The sequence below is a fragment of the Carassius auratus genome, chromosome 36, assembly GCF_003368295.1.
Source record: "Carassius auratus strain Wakin chromosome 36, ASM336829v1, whole genome shotgun sequence".
Classification (NCBI taxonomy): domain Eukaryota; kingdom Metazoa; phylum Chordata; class Actinopteri; order Cypriniformes; family Cyprinidae; genus Carassius; species Carassius auratus.
This window is the reverse complement of record NC_039278.1, coordinates 598677-612860: the sequence shown is the minus strand read 5'-3', so window position 1 is coordinate 612860 and position 14184 is coordinate 598677. Positions and strand designations below refer to the sequence as shown.

Here is a 14184-nt window from a genome sequence, read left to right as displayed (position 1 = left end):
AATACTTATTGGCAACTAATCATCATATCTCTAGTCCTTTAATGTATTTGCATTGTACTAAAGTCTGTTCATTTTAAATGGGCATATATGCGGCTGATGAAGACCTGAAGGTCAAAACGTTGCTTGATTAAATTCCTCTGGAGCAGTAGTTTTCAGTGTTCAGACTTCACTTCTTTATTTGTCTATATCATTCAGTTGTCTTGCACCTCCGACCTAATTGGATGTTTGGGATGTGCACACCAATTTTGTATTTTCATATATGCGGCTGAAACAGGAAGCCTAGTGCATCCCAAATTTTTCAACATGAACATTTTAATATAACATTATAGTCACTATGGCCTATGGCCTTTAGAAAAATGTTTTTTTTAGGAGGTGGGGTAGTTCACAATAGGCCCCTGTGGTGCGGCCTAAGCTTTTGTTCTTAATGGCATTTTTTCCCCCTTACATTACTTTTACTTTTATACTTTAAGTAGTTTTTTAAACCAGTACTTTTACACTTTTACACTTTTACTTGAGTAAAAAGCTTGAGTTCATACTTCAACTTCTACAAAAGTCTTTTTAAACCCTAGTATCTATACTTGAGTAATGAATGCCAGTACTTTTGACACCACTGCATCTAACACAACTAGAGTTCTATTTGGTGTGTCCCACAAAAGAGAAATACAATATGTGCAGTGGTTTGGGATCTCCAGGACAGGGTTGAGAAGACATTAGCAAATGAAACAAAAAAAACACGACAGCCTCATATCATGTCTTTTTTTGACTGCCTAAAGTTGTTTGTTACAGCGTGATCTGTTTCTCTTCAAAACAGTGACTGTATGAGTATAAATGCCTAGAAACCACCCTAACAACCTAACCTCATTCTGGAAGGTCTTGCACAGGCAAATCCACTCACAGGTTTTGGCAGATGCAAAAATATTTACATTTAAAATATGGCGCCTCTTTCTCCAGGTGTTTCTCATCCTGTGGCACTGGTTCCTCTGACAGAGGAGAATGAAGATGCTATGGAGAACAAGACTTTCCAAAAACTTCTACGCACAGTCGGTATCCGTGAACCCACAGATGGACAGGTTGGTTTGAGCTTCAGCAGCTTCCGTATTGCTATAATAGTGGTTACTTGAACTGGTAGATGGCCCATCAAGTTTTTTAAGCCACTTGTCTATATGCCAGTCTTGATAAAAATATTTTTATTTGGCAATATACCACCCCAGAAATAATTGCAAAAAAACATAATTATTGTCATTTAAAGACCATTTTATGCCATTGACTATATAGTGATGTTTCAGTATCAGTGCTGGGCTGTCAGTCATTGTTATGCCAGCAGGTGGTGGCAATGGATTGACTTTACAAGGGAGTCATCATTAAAAACCATTAAAGGGTTAGTTCATCGAAAAATCTAAATTATGTTATTAATAACTCACCCTCATGTTGTCCCAAAACAGTGAGACCTTGTTTATCTTTGGAACACTGTTTAAGATATTTTAGATTTAGTCAGAGAGCTCTCAGTCCCTCCATTGAAACTGTATGCACGGTATACTGTCAATGTCCAGAAAGGTAAGAAAAACATCATCAAAGTAGTCCATGTGACATCAGAGGGTCAGTTAGAATGTTTTGATGCATCAAAAATAAATTTTGGTCCAAAAATAGCAAAAACTACGACTTTATTAATCATTGTCTTCTTGTCCGTGTTTGTTGTGAGAGAGTTCAAAACAAAGCAGTTTGTGATATCTGGTTCACTAACGAATCATTCGATGTAACCGGATCTTTTTGAACCAGTTCACCAAATCGAACTGAATAGTTTTAAATGGCTCGTGTCTCCAATATGCATTAATCCACAAGTGATTTAAGCTGTTAACTTTTTTTAATGTGGCTGACATTCCCTCTGAGTTCAAACAAACCAATATCCCGGAGTAATTCATTTACTCAAACACTACACTAACTGAACTGCTGTGCAGAGAGAACTGAAGATGAACACCGAGCCGAGCCAGATAATGACTCGTTCATGAGTCAAGAACCGGTTGCATCAGTTTTCGGATCACCAGTAGTTCTTTCGGACAGTTCGATTCTGTAAACCGGTTGAAGAAAACTGTTCACTGGGTTCTTTTGCACTCAATGTAATGGTGATGATTGTCCTTGATTCAAGCCTTTGGTTTACCCGCGCTCATAACATTAGCACAGAATCAGTTTAGAATCAATCACCAGAAGAATCCGTTTGATTCAGATGCTCTGTGTGTCGGTCTGCTTCATGCTGAATCACACACGCGCAGTATCATAAGGTTTTCTGTTCTCGAATCGGACGCATCTGAAAGAAGTGGTTCTTGACTCGTGAATGAGTCATTATCTGGATCGGCTCGGTGTTCATCTTCAGTTCTCTCTTCACAGCAGTTCAGTTGTCCTCCTCAGCCACCTAGAGTACCTGGGGCTCAGGGTCATAAGGTTTTTTTGCCAAGAGCTCATTGCTCCCCTGCCAATGAAAATCATTACAGGGAGCAGTTTTCGACTCAGCCCAAATGAGAGCTGTAGTTGCACCGGAATAGGTTCTGGCCATATGGAGACTGGCGACTTCCTTCAAGATTGGTACCACTCACCCTTTAAAAATGTATCAATGTATCAAAAATCAAAGGATGCTGGGCCTAATGGCAGTAACATCAACAGTGCTAAAGTTGGGTCTGCTTCGTATGCGCCTACTTCAGTGCTGACTGAAACCAAAATGTCCAACCTATGTGTGGCGTCACAGGCGCCTGCAGATCACGGTGAGTCAGGCCTGTGTAAAAGTCTTGGCCCCCTGGAAGAAATCTTGTTTGATGGAACAGAGCGTGGACATGGGGATGGTTTGCAGAAGAACAGTTGTCACAACAGATGCCTCCAACTCAGGTCGGGGGGCACTGCGAGAGCACAACGACTGTGGAAAGTGGAAGAAAGCGTCCACATCAAGTGCCTGGAAATGCTAGCAGTATGTCTGGCCTGTCGGTTCTTCCTGCCAGTCCTAAAAGAACACCATGTGTTAATCAGATCGGATAACATCTCTGTGGTATCCTAAATAAATAACCAGGGAGGCCTCGCCTCAAAGCATCTCTTCACACTGGTAGAGAACTTCTGGAATGGGTTCAACTCAACCTGCGCTCGCTGAAACAGCACACATACCGGGCAAACTGAACCAAGGAACGGACACCTTAGGATAGTGGACGCTCCATCTGCAGACAGTTCAGAGGCTCTGGTAGATCTTCTTCGAGGCCAAGGTAGACCTCTTCCCCTCAGTAGACAACTCTCATTGCCCAATTTATTTCTCAAAGACCAAGGATGCATTGCCCCAGATTGGCCCAACCTCCTCCTCTATGCTTTCCCCCTGATCGCTCTGATCCCACAGGTAATCAGGCGAGTAAGAGAACAAAATCACAAGGTTCTCCTGGTAGCCCCACTTTGGCGAACCAGCTGTTTTTGTCAATGCTAACTTAGATTTCGATAGTGGCCCCTTGGCCCATTCCACTGAGACTGGATCTCCTCTCTTAGTCAAATGGAACAATATGGCATCCTCGGCCCCACCTATGGGCCTTGCATCTCTGGCCGCTTGATAGGAGCCTTAAAGCCTCCCAGGGCGGTTCTTTAACACAATTTCATGGGCTGGATCCTCATCTACGAGACACCTCTAGACTTAAAGTGATCTTTTTTCTCCAATTGATGTCTAAACCGTGGCAAAGTCACTTATACTTCCGATTTGATAGAGGTGCTGTCATTTCTGCAAGAGCTGCTGGATTTGGGATGCTCCCCATCCATGCTCAAAGTCTATGTGGCGGCTATAGTGGCCTCTCATGAGAATCCTGTGGCGAGCGCCCACTTACAGTGGGGCTCGAAAGTTTTGGTACCCTTTGCAGAATCTGTGAAAATGAGAGTAATTTTCAAAAAATAAGATAATCATACTAAATGCATGTTATATTTTATTTAGTACTGTCCTGAGTAAGATATTGTACATAAAATATATTAACATTTAGTCCACAAGACAAAAAAAATAATTTTCAGCTCTTAATGCATCTTGTTTCCTTCTGGAGCATCAGTGAATGTTTGAATCTTTTTAAATAGTCGTGTTTGAGTCCCTCAAATGTCCTCAGTCTGAAAAGATGCAACTCAAAATCATAAAGTCACTGCTGGAAAGTATTCAAATATGCAAAGATGCTGGAAAACTGAAGAATCTCCAGGACCTTAAAGATTTTTCTGAAGAACGCTGCTCAGTTTAACTGTTCAGAACAAACAAGGGACTCATGCTCAACCATCACAAAACAGAAAGACAGTCGAGGATCATCAGATAACAGAACACAGTATTAAGAACCAAGGGTTCCCGAACTTTTGAGGGGGTTATTTTAATAATTTCAGCAATTTTTTTGTCTTGTCGACTAAATGTTAAGATCTTTTATGTACAATATCTTACTCAGGACAGTACTAAATGAAAAATAACATGCATTTAGTATGATCTCTCTTATTTTTTGAAAATTACTCGCATTTTCACAGATTCTGCAAAGGGTGCCCAAACTTTCGAGCCCCACTGTATATAGCCAGATGCCCTGCCCATTTTATTTACTTTTTGTAATCTCTGTTTGATGCTGTGCACAACAATGACTTTCAATTATCTTTTCAGAGTAATATCTCCAAATTTGATTTGCGATTAGATTAATCACCACATCATGTAATTAATTTGATTTTAAAAAATCAATTACCAGCCCTAATATAAACACAATGGGCAACATACCAAAACTTATCATGATCATGTCTATATATCATGTGATAAGTTGTAGTAATTATCATAACAGGCCTACCAGTTCCCTGTGGCTGCATTTTTTTGGACAAAGAGCTGTTATGAGCTGTTAACGCGAATGTTTTAAAAATGGAAAAATACTGAAAAGTATTAAAAGGTGATAAATCAATTTTGGGAAAATTAAGACCCATAAAAAGAATTTCAAAGTCTTATCACGGCTTTATAAAGTCTTAAACTGTTGGACCGCTAATTCAGAAAAAAATATTTTCAAAATTTGAGTCCCAAAAACATCGTAAAGGTGTGTGAATGTAGCCATTTTTATTAAAAATACGAACAGGTACTAGGGCTGGGACACCGCGTTGAGGTCATCGATGATGTCGACGCAAAATATGCGCATCGATTTGTCGACCTGTTTTTATTTTTCTAAAAAATGTTTGCAAAACGTTTACCTTATGTGCGCTGAATATACGCAATGGCCGGATCAACATTCTGTCCAACGCTACATAACCAATCCAGGGGTTTTTCTGCATTGATCTTTTTTTTGGCGGCTGTCAAAGCCTTATTTGTGCCTGACAGGGCGCGTACAAGAGAGCCCCGGCTGTGTGCGCGCACTCACAGTCTTCAAACTACACGAGCGCTGTCTTGCGCTCTCTCTCTCTCTCCCTCTCTCTCTCTCTTTCCCTCTCTCTCTCTCTTTCTCTCCCTCTCTCTCTCTCTCTCTCTCTCTCCCCCTCTCTCTCTCCCTCTCTCTCTCTCTCTCTCTCTCTCCCTCCAAAATCATTAGAAATGATAGAAAAAGGGCGGAACGCCAACGTTTCACGTGGAGCATTCAGAGATTTTTTTTTTCTCCATGACAGGCTGCTGGCTCCCACTGTTAATTTTTTTTTTTTGGAAAAGCACTCTCTGTATTAGCTTAAAGCCCTCAAGTTTACATTGGTTACTGTATTCTTTAAATTGCTCTAAACAAGTATTTTGGGTCATCTTTTTTATTGAATGCTAGACATCAAGTTGTTGTTACTTTCATCTGAAAGAAGAACTTTTTTTCAGTAAGCTAGGCCCTATGTGTTCAGTAAGCTTGTTTCAGTAAGCTATGTGTTTCCAAGGCTTCAAGGTTTTATTGAATGCTATCTCTATATGTGATGCATTCTTAGTCAGTCTTTTATTTTGTAATTTTAAGAGCAATAAACATATATTGCAATGTTAAGGAATTCATGTTTTTTTTCATTCAGATATGTAAATAAACATGTACAGTCTTGTTCAAAATAATAGCAGTACAATGTGACTAACCAGAATAATCAAGGTTTTTAGTATATTTTTTTATTGCTACGTGGCAAACAAGTTACCAGTAGGTTCAGTAGATTCTCAGAAAACAAATGAGACCCAGCATTCATGATATGCACGCTCTTAAGGCTGTGCAATTGGGCAATTAGTTGAATTAGTTGAAAGGGGTATGTTCAAAAAAATAGCAGTGTGGCATTCAATCACTGAGGTCATCAATTTTGTGAAGAAACAGGTGTGAATCAGGTGGCCCCTATTTTAGGATGAAGCCAACACTTGTTGAACATGCATTTGAAAGCTGAGGAAAATGGGTCGTTCAAGACATTGTTCAGAAGAACAGCGTACTTTGATTAAAAAGTTGATTAGAGAGGGGAAAACCTATAAAGAGGTGCAAAAAATGATAGGCTGTTCAGCTAAAATGATCTCCAATGCCTTAAAATGGAGAGCAAAACCAGAGAGACGTGGAAGAAAACGGAAGACAACCATCAAAATGGATAGAAGAATAACCAGAATGGCAAAGGCTCAGCCAATGATCACCTCCAGGATGATCAAAGACAGTCTGGAGTTACCTGTAAGTACTGTGACAGTTAGAAGACGTCTGTGTGAAGCTAATCTATTTTCAAGAATCCCCCGCAAAGTCCCTCTGTTAAAAAAAAGGCATGTGCAGAAGAGGTTACAATTTGCCAAAGAACACATCAACTGGCCTAAAGAGAAATGGAGGAACATTTTGTGGACTGATGAGAGTAAAATTGTTCTTTTTGGGTCCAAGGGCCACAGGCAGTTTGTGAGACGACCCCCAAACTCTGAATTCAAGCCACAGTACACAGTGAAGACAGTGAAGCATGGAGGTGCAAGCATCATGATATGGGCATGTTTCTCCTACTATGGTGTTGGGCCTATTTATCGCATACCAGGGATCATGGATCAGTTTGCATATGTTAAAATACTTGAAGAGGTCATGTTGCCCTATGCTGAAGAGGACATGCCCTTGAAATGGTTGTTTCAACAAGACAATGACCCAAAACACACTAGTAAACGGGCAAAGTCTTGGTTCCAAACCAACAAAATTAATGTTATGGAGTGGCCAGCCCAATCTCCAGACCTTAATCCAATTGAGAACTTGTGGGGTGATATCAAAAATGCTGTTTCTGAAGCAAAACCAAGAAATGTGAATGAATTGTGGAATGTTGTTAAAGAATCATGGAGTGGAATAACAGCTGAGAGGTGCCACAAGTTGGTTGACTCCATGCCACACAGATGTCAAGCAGTTTTAAAAAACTGTGGTCATACAACTAAATATTAGTTTAGTGATTCACAGGATTGCTAAATCCCAGAAAAAAAAAATGTTTGTACAAAATAGTTTTGAGTTTGTACAGTCAAAGGTAGACACTGCTATTTTTTTGAACACACCCCTTTCAACTAATTGCCCAATTGCACAGCCTTAAGAGCGTGCATATCATGAATGCTGGGTCTCATTTGTTTTCTGAGAATCTACTGAACCTACTGGTAACTTGTTTGCCACGTAGCAATAAAAAATATACTAAAAACCTTGATTATTCTGGTTAGTCACATTGTACTGCTATTATTTTGAACAAGACTGTATATAAATTGTTAGTAGTCAATTAATGGGGAGATAATCGAAATCGAATCGGTCTGAAAAAATTAATCGTTAGATTAATCGATGCATAAAAAAAATAATCGCTAGATTAATCGTTTAAAAAATAATTGTTTATCCCAGCCCTAACAGGTACATAAACTAGGCTATTGTGGGTGTGTTCCTAAATTGCCTCTGAGATCACCAGAGCAGGCAGGCGGGCGGAAGTTCAAAACCACAAAGTATGCTCTGGCGTTCCCAGTGCGTATTACAACGCACCGAGCTGCTGGGAACAAAATCAGAAGAACTGAGGCACATGTCAGCATGATTGTTGTTGAGGGTGGAGCAAAGGTTTTTTTATTTTTTTTTTTTTATTTTTTTTAATTTTTTTTTTATTATAAACTTTGCTTTGATTTACTATCCCAGCCTATTTGATTTTTTTGTATCAGAGTGGTCTATAGTCTTTATCACAAACTAAAACTGTTAAGTTTAATGTATCACTGATGTTAATGGTTACAGCTTGAAGTGGCGGTGAGGTATTAAAAAAATATTGAGAAGGTCTTGGAAAAAGTCTTGAAAAGGTATTAAAATGAACTTCAAGATTCCTGCATATACCCTGTAACCTAAAATTTACAGGGTTTGATAATTATATTAGTGTATATATACAATACAATAAAATGTCAGTTTGTGGTAATACAAAAAATATGACAAACATATTTGTCATGATTCAGTGGACCCCCTGCGATCATCTCATCCAATGTGTCATTCATCAGGAATCTTTCTGGAGAATTTCTTCCAGTCTGAGCGTGCATCAGCTGAGGTCAGTAGCAGCATCTCTTGACCTGGTTGAGGAGGCTGCAGCTGAAGAGGACTCTGAGGGAAACAAGGAGAGCAGTCTGACTGTTGAGATGGAGGATAATGATAATCAAGAGATGAGAGCTCAAGCACTGAGAGCTTTGCTGTTGTCACGCCAACGGAAATCAAAGGGTAAGCAACATTTGGTGATGTCTGTGTTGATCATTTTATTAGACGCCAAGTACTGGAGGTGTTAAATGTATTTATCTATTAGTTTATTATTTGTCTTTGTCACTCTTGAAGTCTGTGGCAGCCCGTAGAAGCTCTATATGTTAGCATAAAGATAGAGTACAGTCAGAGCATATAGAATAGCAAATACTTATAAACCCCTAGCGCCACAAAGTAATTTTTTTTGAGTGCTATATTTTTATTAAATGTTATGGCATTGTTGTGCTTGGCCTCATAATTGCTGCTTGTACCTATATTATTGAAAATATATATTGACCATGTGAATAACTACATATTATTTGGTAATTACCAATTAAGTGATTTAAGTTGTCTTTGTCTTTATAAGATTCTCCATCATGTGAGGGCAGTTCTGATACTGTGGAACAAAGGTTAGTACTAGTAGAAATGTTAGGGTTGTGCAATTGATCGCATTCGATTGCCATGCACATCTCGTCAATAAAGCTGATCCTGTTATTAGTAAAAAATCATCACCTGCTTTCAGATTGAGCGGCATACACTACACACAGCCGTAGTTCACTGACAAGCTAGGCGTTTGAAATCGAATGCGATACATTTGCGAGAAGGTGATGATAATTTACTACTTATCGGGGGACCGGCTTTACGTGAATGTGATTAATTGCAAAGCCCTAATTAATGTACTACTTCACTGACTAAAATTTTTGATGGTTAAACATGACTTTCTTGACATTCATATTAATTGTGATTTTGATTTTTTTGTGTGTCAGTGACCCTATAGAGAAGAAAATATCTAAGAAGAGAAGAAGAGTGTTGGATGATGATGATGATGATGCTGATGATGATGATCAGAGAGGTAATGAACATTATCTTAAAAGCTCATATAGAATTTTTGAACTTGTAGAACTTTATTACCACTTCCATCAATTAAGTTGGTTCAGTACGATAGTCACTGAGATTCATGTATATTACAATGATAATAGTGAGTAGAGACCGGCAGAGGTTAAACACCATGCAAACCGTGCGGTTGGTTTTAACTCAATTGATGACTTAGTTTGACCTCATTTACTACCGGTGTTAGGACCGTATTTTCCAGACTATAAGTCACACTTTTTTTCATAGTTTGGCTGATCCTGCGACTTATAGTCAGGTGCGACTTATTTATCAAGATTAATTTGACATGAACCAAGAGAAATTAACCAAGAGAAAACATTACCGTCTACAGCTGCGAGAGGGCGCTGTTTGCTGCTCAGTGCTCCTGTAGCCTACACTAAGTAGCATATAGCGCCATCTCGCGGCTGTAGACGGTAATGTTTTTTATTGGTTCTTGGGTCTAAATAAATGCGACTTATATATGTTTTTTTTCTCATCATGACGTATTTTTGGACTGATGCGACTTATACTCAGGTGCGACTTATAGACTGAAAAATACGGGGTAGGTAGAAAGGAAACCATGAAGTGCATATATCCAAGCAGCGCTAAATAAAAAAGAAGAGGAAATGACAGAGGAAATGCAATACTTGAAAGTTTGCCAAAGCTTAAAGGGGTCATACGATGTTGCTGTAAGGAATGTTATTTTGTGTATTTGGTTTAATAAATTGGTTTCAGAATACAGAAAACATCCTTATTGACATCCTTATTGAAATTAGACAACATACAAATACTGTTTAACCACAAAACTACATCAACACCAAGGTTATTTACACTAACTATGCTCAACAAATTGATCTTTATTCTTTATTTTATTCTATATACAGGGCTTGGATTGAGGGGGAATGGAAAAATTAAACATTTAAAAAAGAATTCCCTTGGTAAAACCACCATCCCCCCTTATTGTCCCCTTTAGATTAATGATGTGTATTATGTAAAATTTATCAAGCAAAATTAAATTCTTTACTTATGATAATTCACAAACGAAACACTTGAATCAGTACTGTAACAAGCTGCTCACAAGCGAAGCAGGTTTTCATAGTGTTTTGAGGAAAATGGTTTGAAAAAGTTCTTTAAAAAGAAGACAACAGAAAACGTGTTTTTTTTTTTTTTTTTTTGTTTTTTTCTGATTATATTTTAAAGACATTCCCCGACATTGTTATTGTGCTGTATGTGTGACTCTTGGGGATTGAGAGACGATAGTAGAGCTGACATTATCCAGTCACTGACTTTGCAAAAACCAAACTAGTGAGTCCAAAAGCATTCACTGCATGATGAAGCCTTTAGAATACAGTTAGTAAGTTTAAGTTACCTTGTCTTAAGTTTAAAATCATTGGTGTACCTGTAAGCCAATCACATAACGTTTGGTTGTGACGGGTGTTATACGCAGGCTCAGCCGCCTCCCACTTCCACTGTAAACACTGTAAAGTCATCTTTATTTATATAGCGCTTTAAACAAAATACATTGCGTCAAAGCAACCGAACAATATTCATTAGGAAATAATGCAAAAACAAAACTATTGCATCTTTAACCTTATCCTGCATGAGAGCAACCAAGGGAAACAATCACAATTATCGCCTTGCCGGACTTTGGCCTCCCCAGTTTCGACGATCGGTAACAGTTGTTAAATTAAACTTTTCCCAAAACCTGTCGGGAGTAGGGCCACAACATCACCTCCATTCAAAATGTGAAACAAACACTCATTGTTCGGGCTTTAGTTGGCAAATGCAGGGGATATTCTCCACAACAGAGCGAATAGCATCCCATGTCTCCGTGTTTGCTGTCATTTTTGTTTTCCCTAACCTTAACTACTATATCGTGGCTCTCAGCCCACCCTCTGTTCGTTGATTGGCTGGCTGGTTTGGAGCCTGCGGAAAAAACTGGGAGATACAGTACAGAAGCGAACTGAAATTGAGCGGAAGTACGAAGTTTCATGTAGTCAGGCTATACATGACATGCCCAAACCAGAAAAACTTTTAAACAATTTATTATGAGTCATTTAGGGTCTTTGTGAATAAAAAAAAATGTTGATTGGTATCTGATATGTTATTATTAAGATATGTTTTAAAATCAATTATTATAAAACGATGCTGAAGGATATAGATTAAAGTGCTTTGAATTCCTAAATTTATGTAGATTGCTTTTTTTTTCTTGTCTCTCCCACAGATATTTCAGATGTGGATCCTTTATCCAGGAATAACTTTGAAAGAAGCATCGATTCAGACCATGAGAGTCCTGCTGCCCCAGCTAAGCGCAGATATAAGAGAGTGTTAAGTGATGAAGAGGAAGATAACTAGAAATATTAATGCAGCACAATACAATAATAAAGTCTGCAATCTACCTTTTTTTCTGAACTTTTGTAGTTACCCAGGAAATAACTGTTGGCCATGTTTGTGATATTTTACTATTTTGGAAAATCTTTGTGAATGTAATTTCAAAATGCTTTTTGGTTTAGAAACTTGTTGATACACCAGCATTCTCATTTAAGTGTCAGCAAAACAATAGTTGCTTTTTGTTTTCACATTTCTATAGGTTTTGGCACAGTGTTCACTATATAATTCTTTAACAGAGAAATCTTTTGCTCTTATGAGTTAACTGACTGTGCTCTTTTTTTATGTTAATAAAGTTTACTGTATGAAACTATCCGCTTTGTTGTAATATATTTAACAGAAAAAAGTTTGTATTTGGTGGTCATAATTGTGTTGCAGTAAGCCAATTTTAGCTATTATAATGTATTGTGACCATTTGAACTATACGACTGTTGCAACTGCTGATTGGTCAGTTAAGGTACATGGCTTAGATATGATGTCAATAAATTGATTTTACAACCATTTCAACTAAAATAAGGTTATTTAATTTCAGTTTCTGCAATTGTCAACTTGGAATGTCCCCCTTTTTAAGCATCATTATTAGGCTACTGTAGCAAGCATTCGGTTTAACTAACTAAATTTTAGCTAAATATACATTGCCTCATGAATTCAAATGCAAATTGTTTACACTGTGGTTATTACAGTATTAGCCTTTCTAATATTGTCCTACTCCTAGCATAAAGAAAATGGAACCACCAGGGGCTATTGGTAAGTTGGCACTTTGTTAGAAGTAGCCCAAATTATGTTGTAATTGTCTGCAAAATTATATTGTTAAACCCATAGTCATAACTAACCTCCCAGAGAGGTATCTCTTCAGTTTAGTGGAGCTGTTCATTTGGTCCTTTTCTTTTCATGTTTAGTCACTTCAATCAACGTGTGACGAGTCTTGATCTCTAACGCTTTTTTTTTTTTTTAAATAACAGTAAAAAAAGAAATACATGGTGAGAATTAGGGGGATCATAGTAAGTGAAAGATTTAAAATTGTATAGACTGCTGTTCAAATGTTTGGGATCAGTAAGATTATTTTTTTTTTTTTATAAAAGTCTCTTCTGCTCATCATGGCTGCATTTATTTGATCAGAAATACAAAATAAATAAAATTATATATTGTGAAATATTATTGCGATTAAAAATAATGTTTTAATATGCGTTAAAATATTAATTTATTCCTGTGATGCAAAGCTGAATTACTCCAGTCTTCAGTGTCCCATGTTCCTTCAGAAATCATTCTAATATGCTTATATTCAATTATCAATATTTGAAACAGTTGTGCTGCTTAATATTTTTGGAACCTGTGATATTTTTCTCAGGATTATTTGATGAATAAGGTTACACAAAGAAGACAAAAAAAAAAAAAAAACATTTATTAAAAATATATTTTTTTGTGATACTGAAGACTAGAGTAATGATGAAAAATCAGCTTTGTATCAGAAATAACTTAAAACATTTTTATAAGTGTTTACATTTGCTGTATGCTGGATTTTTGGTCAAATAAATGCAGCCTTGATGAACAGAATAGACTTACAGGTGCATCTCAATACATTAGAATGTTGTCGAAAAGTTAATTTATTTCAGTAATTTAACTCAAATTATGAAACTCTTGTTTTAAATGAATTCAATGCACACAGACTGAAGTAGTTTAAGTCTTTGGTTCTTTTAATTGTGATGATTTTAGCTCACATTTAACCAAAAACCAACAATTCACATCTCAACAAACAGAATACTGTGACATGCTCATTAACTCAAAAACACCTGCAAAGGATTCCTGAGCCTTCAAAATGGTTTTTCATCAAAATCGATTCAAGAATTTGAGTGAACTTAACCACACACAGTTGTGTCAAGGAATTTGCTGAACCACAGGCAACGTCAGAGGCGTCTTACCTGGGCTGAAGAGAAGAAGAACTGGACTGTTACCCAGTGGTCCAAAGTCCTCTTTTCAGATGAGAGCAAGTTTTGTATTTCATTTGGAAACCAAGGTCTGGAGTCTGGAGGAAGGGTGGAGAAGCTCATATCCCCAAGTTGCTTGAAGACCTTCCTCAGTCTGATGATTTGAGGTGCAATGTCATCTGTTGGTGTTGGTCCATTTCATTTTGTTTTTTTGAAAAGTCACTGCACACGTTTACTGAGAAATTTTGGAGCACTTCATGCTTCCTTCTGCTGAGCAACTTTTTGTAAATGCTGATTTCATTTTTGTTGTGCTTGACTGGCCAGCAAACTCACCATACCTTATTGTCATGAAGAAATTGAGAAACGAGACAAAAATGTGC

The 14184-nt window shown here is 37.6% G+C and overlaps 1 protein-coding gene across 1 annotated transcript in view; it reads left to right on the top strand.

Moving 5' to 3' along the window:
• LOC113055613 (protein timeless homolog) overlaps positions 1-12192 on the top strand; it is a 78458-nt gene extending 66266 nt beyond the window's left edge. The window contains exons 22-26 of the mRNA XM_026222034.1: positions 952-1070; positions 8393-8606; positions 8989-9031; positions 9389-9474; positions 11716-12192. Of these exons, the coding sequence (XP_026077819.1) occupies positions 952-1070; positions 8393-8606; positions 8989-9031; positions 9389-9474; positions 11716-11846 (593 nt within the window). The 3' untranslated portion in view covers positions 11847-12192. The remainder of the gene's footprint in view (positions 1-951; positions 1071-8392; positions 8607-8988; positions 9032-9388; positions 9475-11715) is intronic.
• Positions 12193-14184: the final 1992 nt, after the last annotated feature.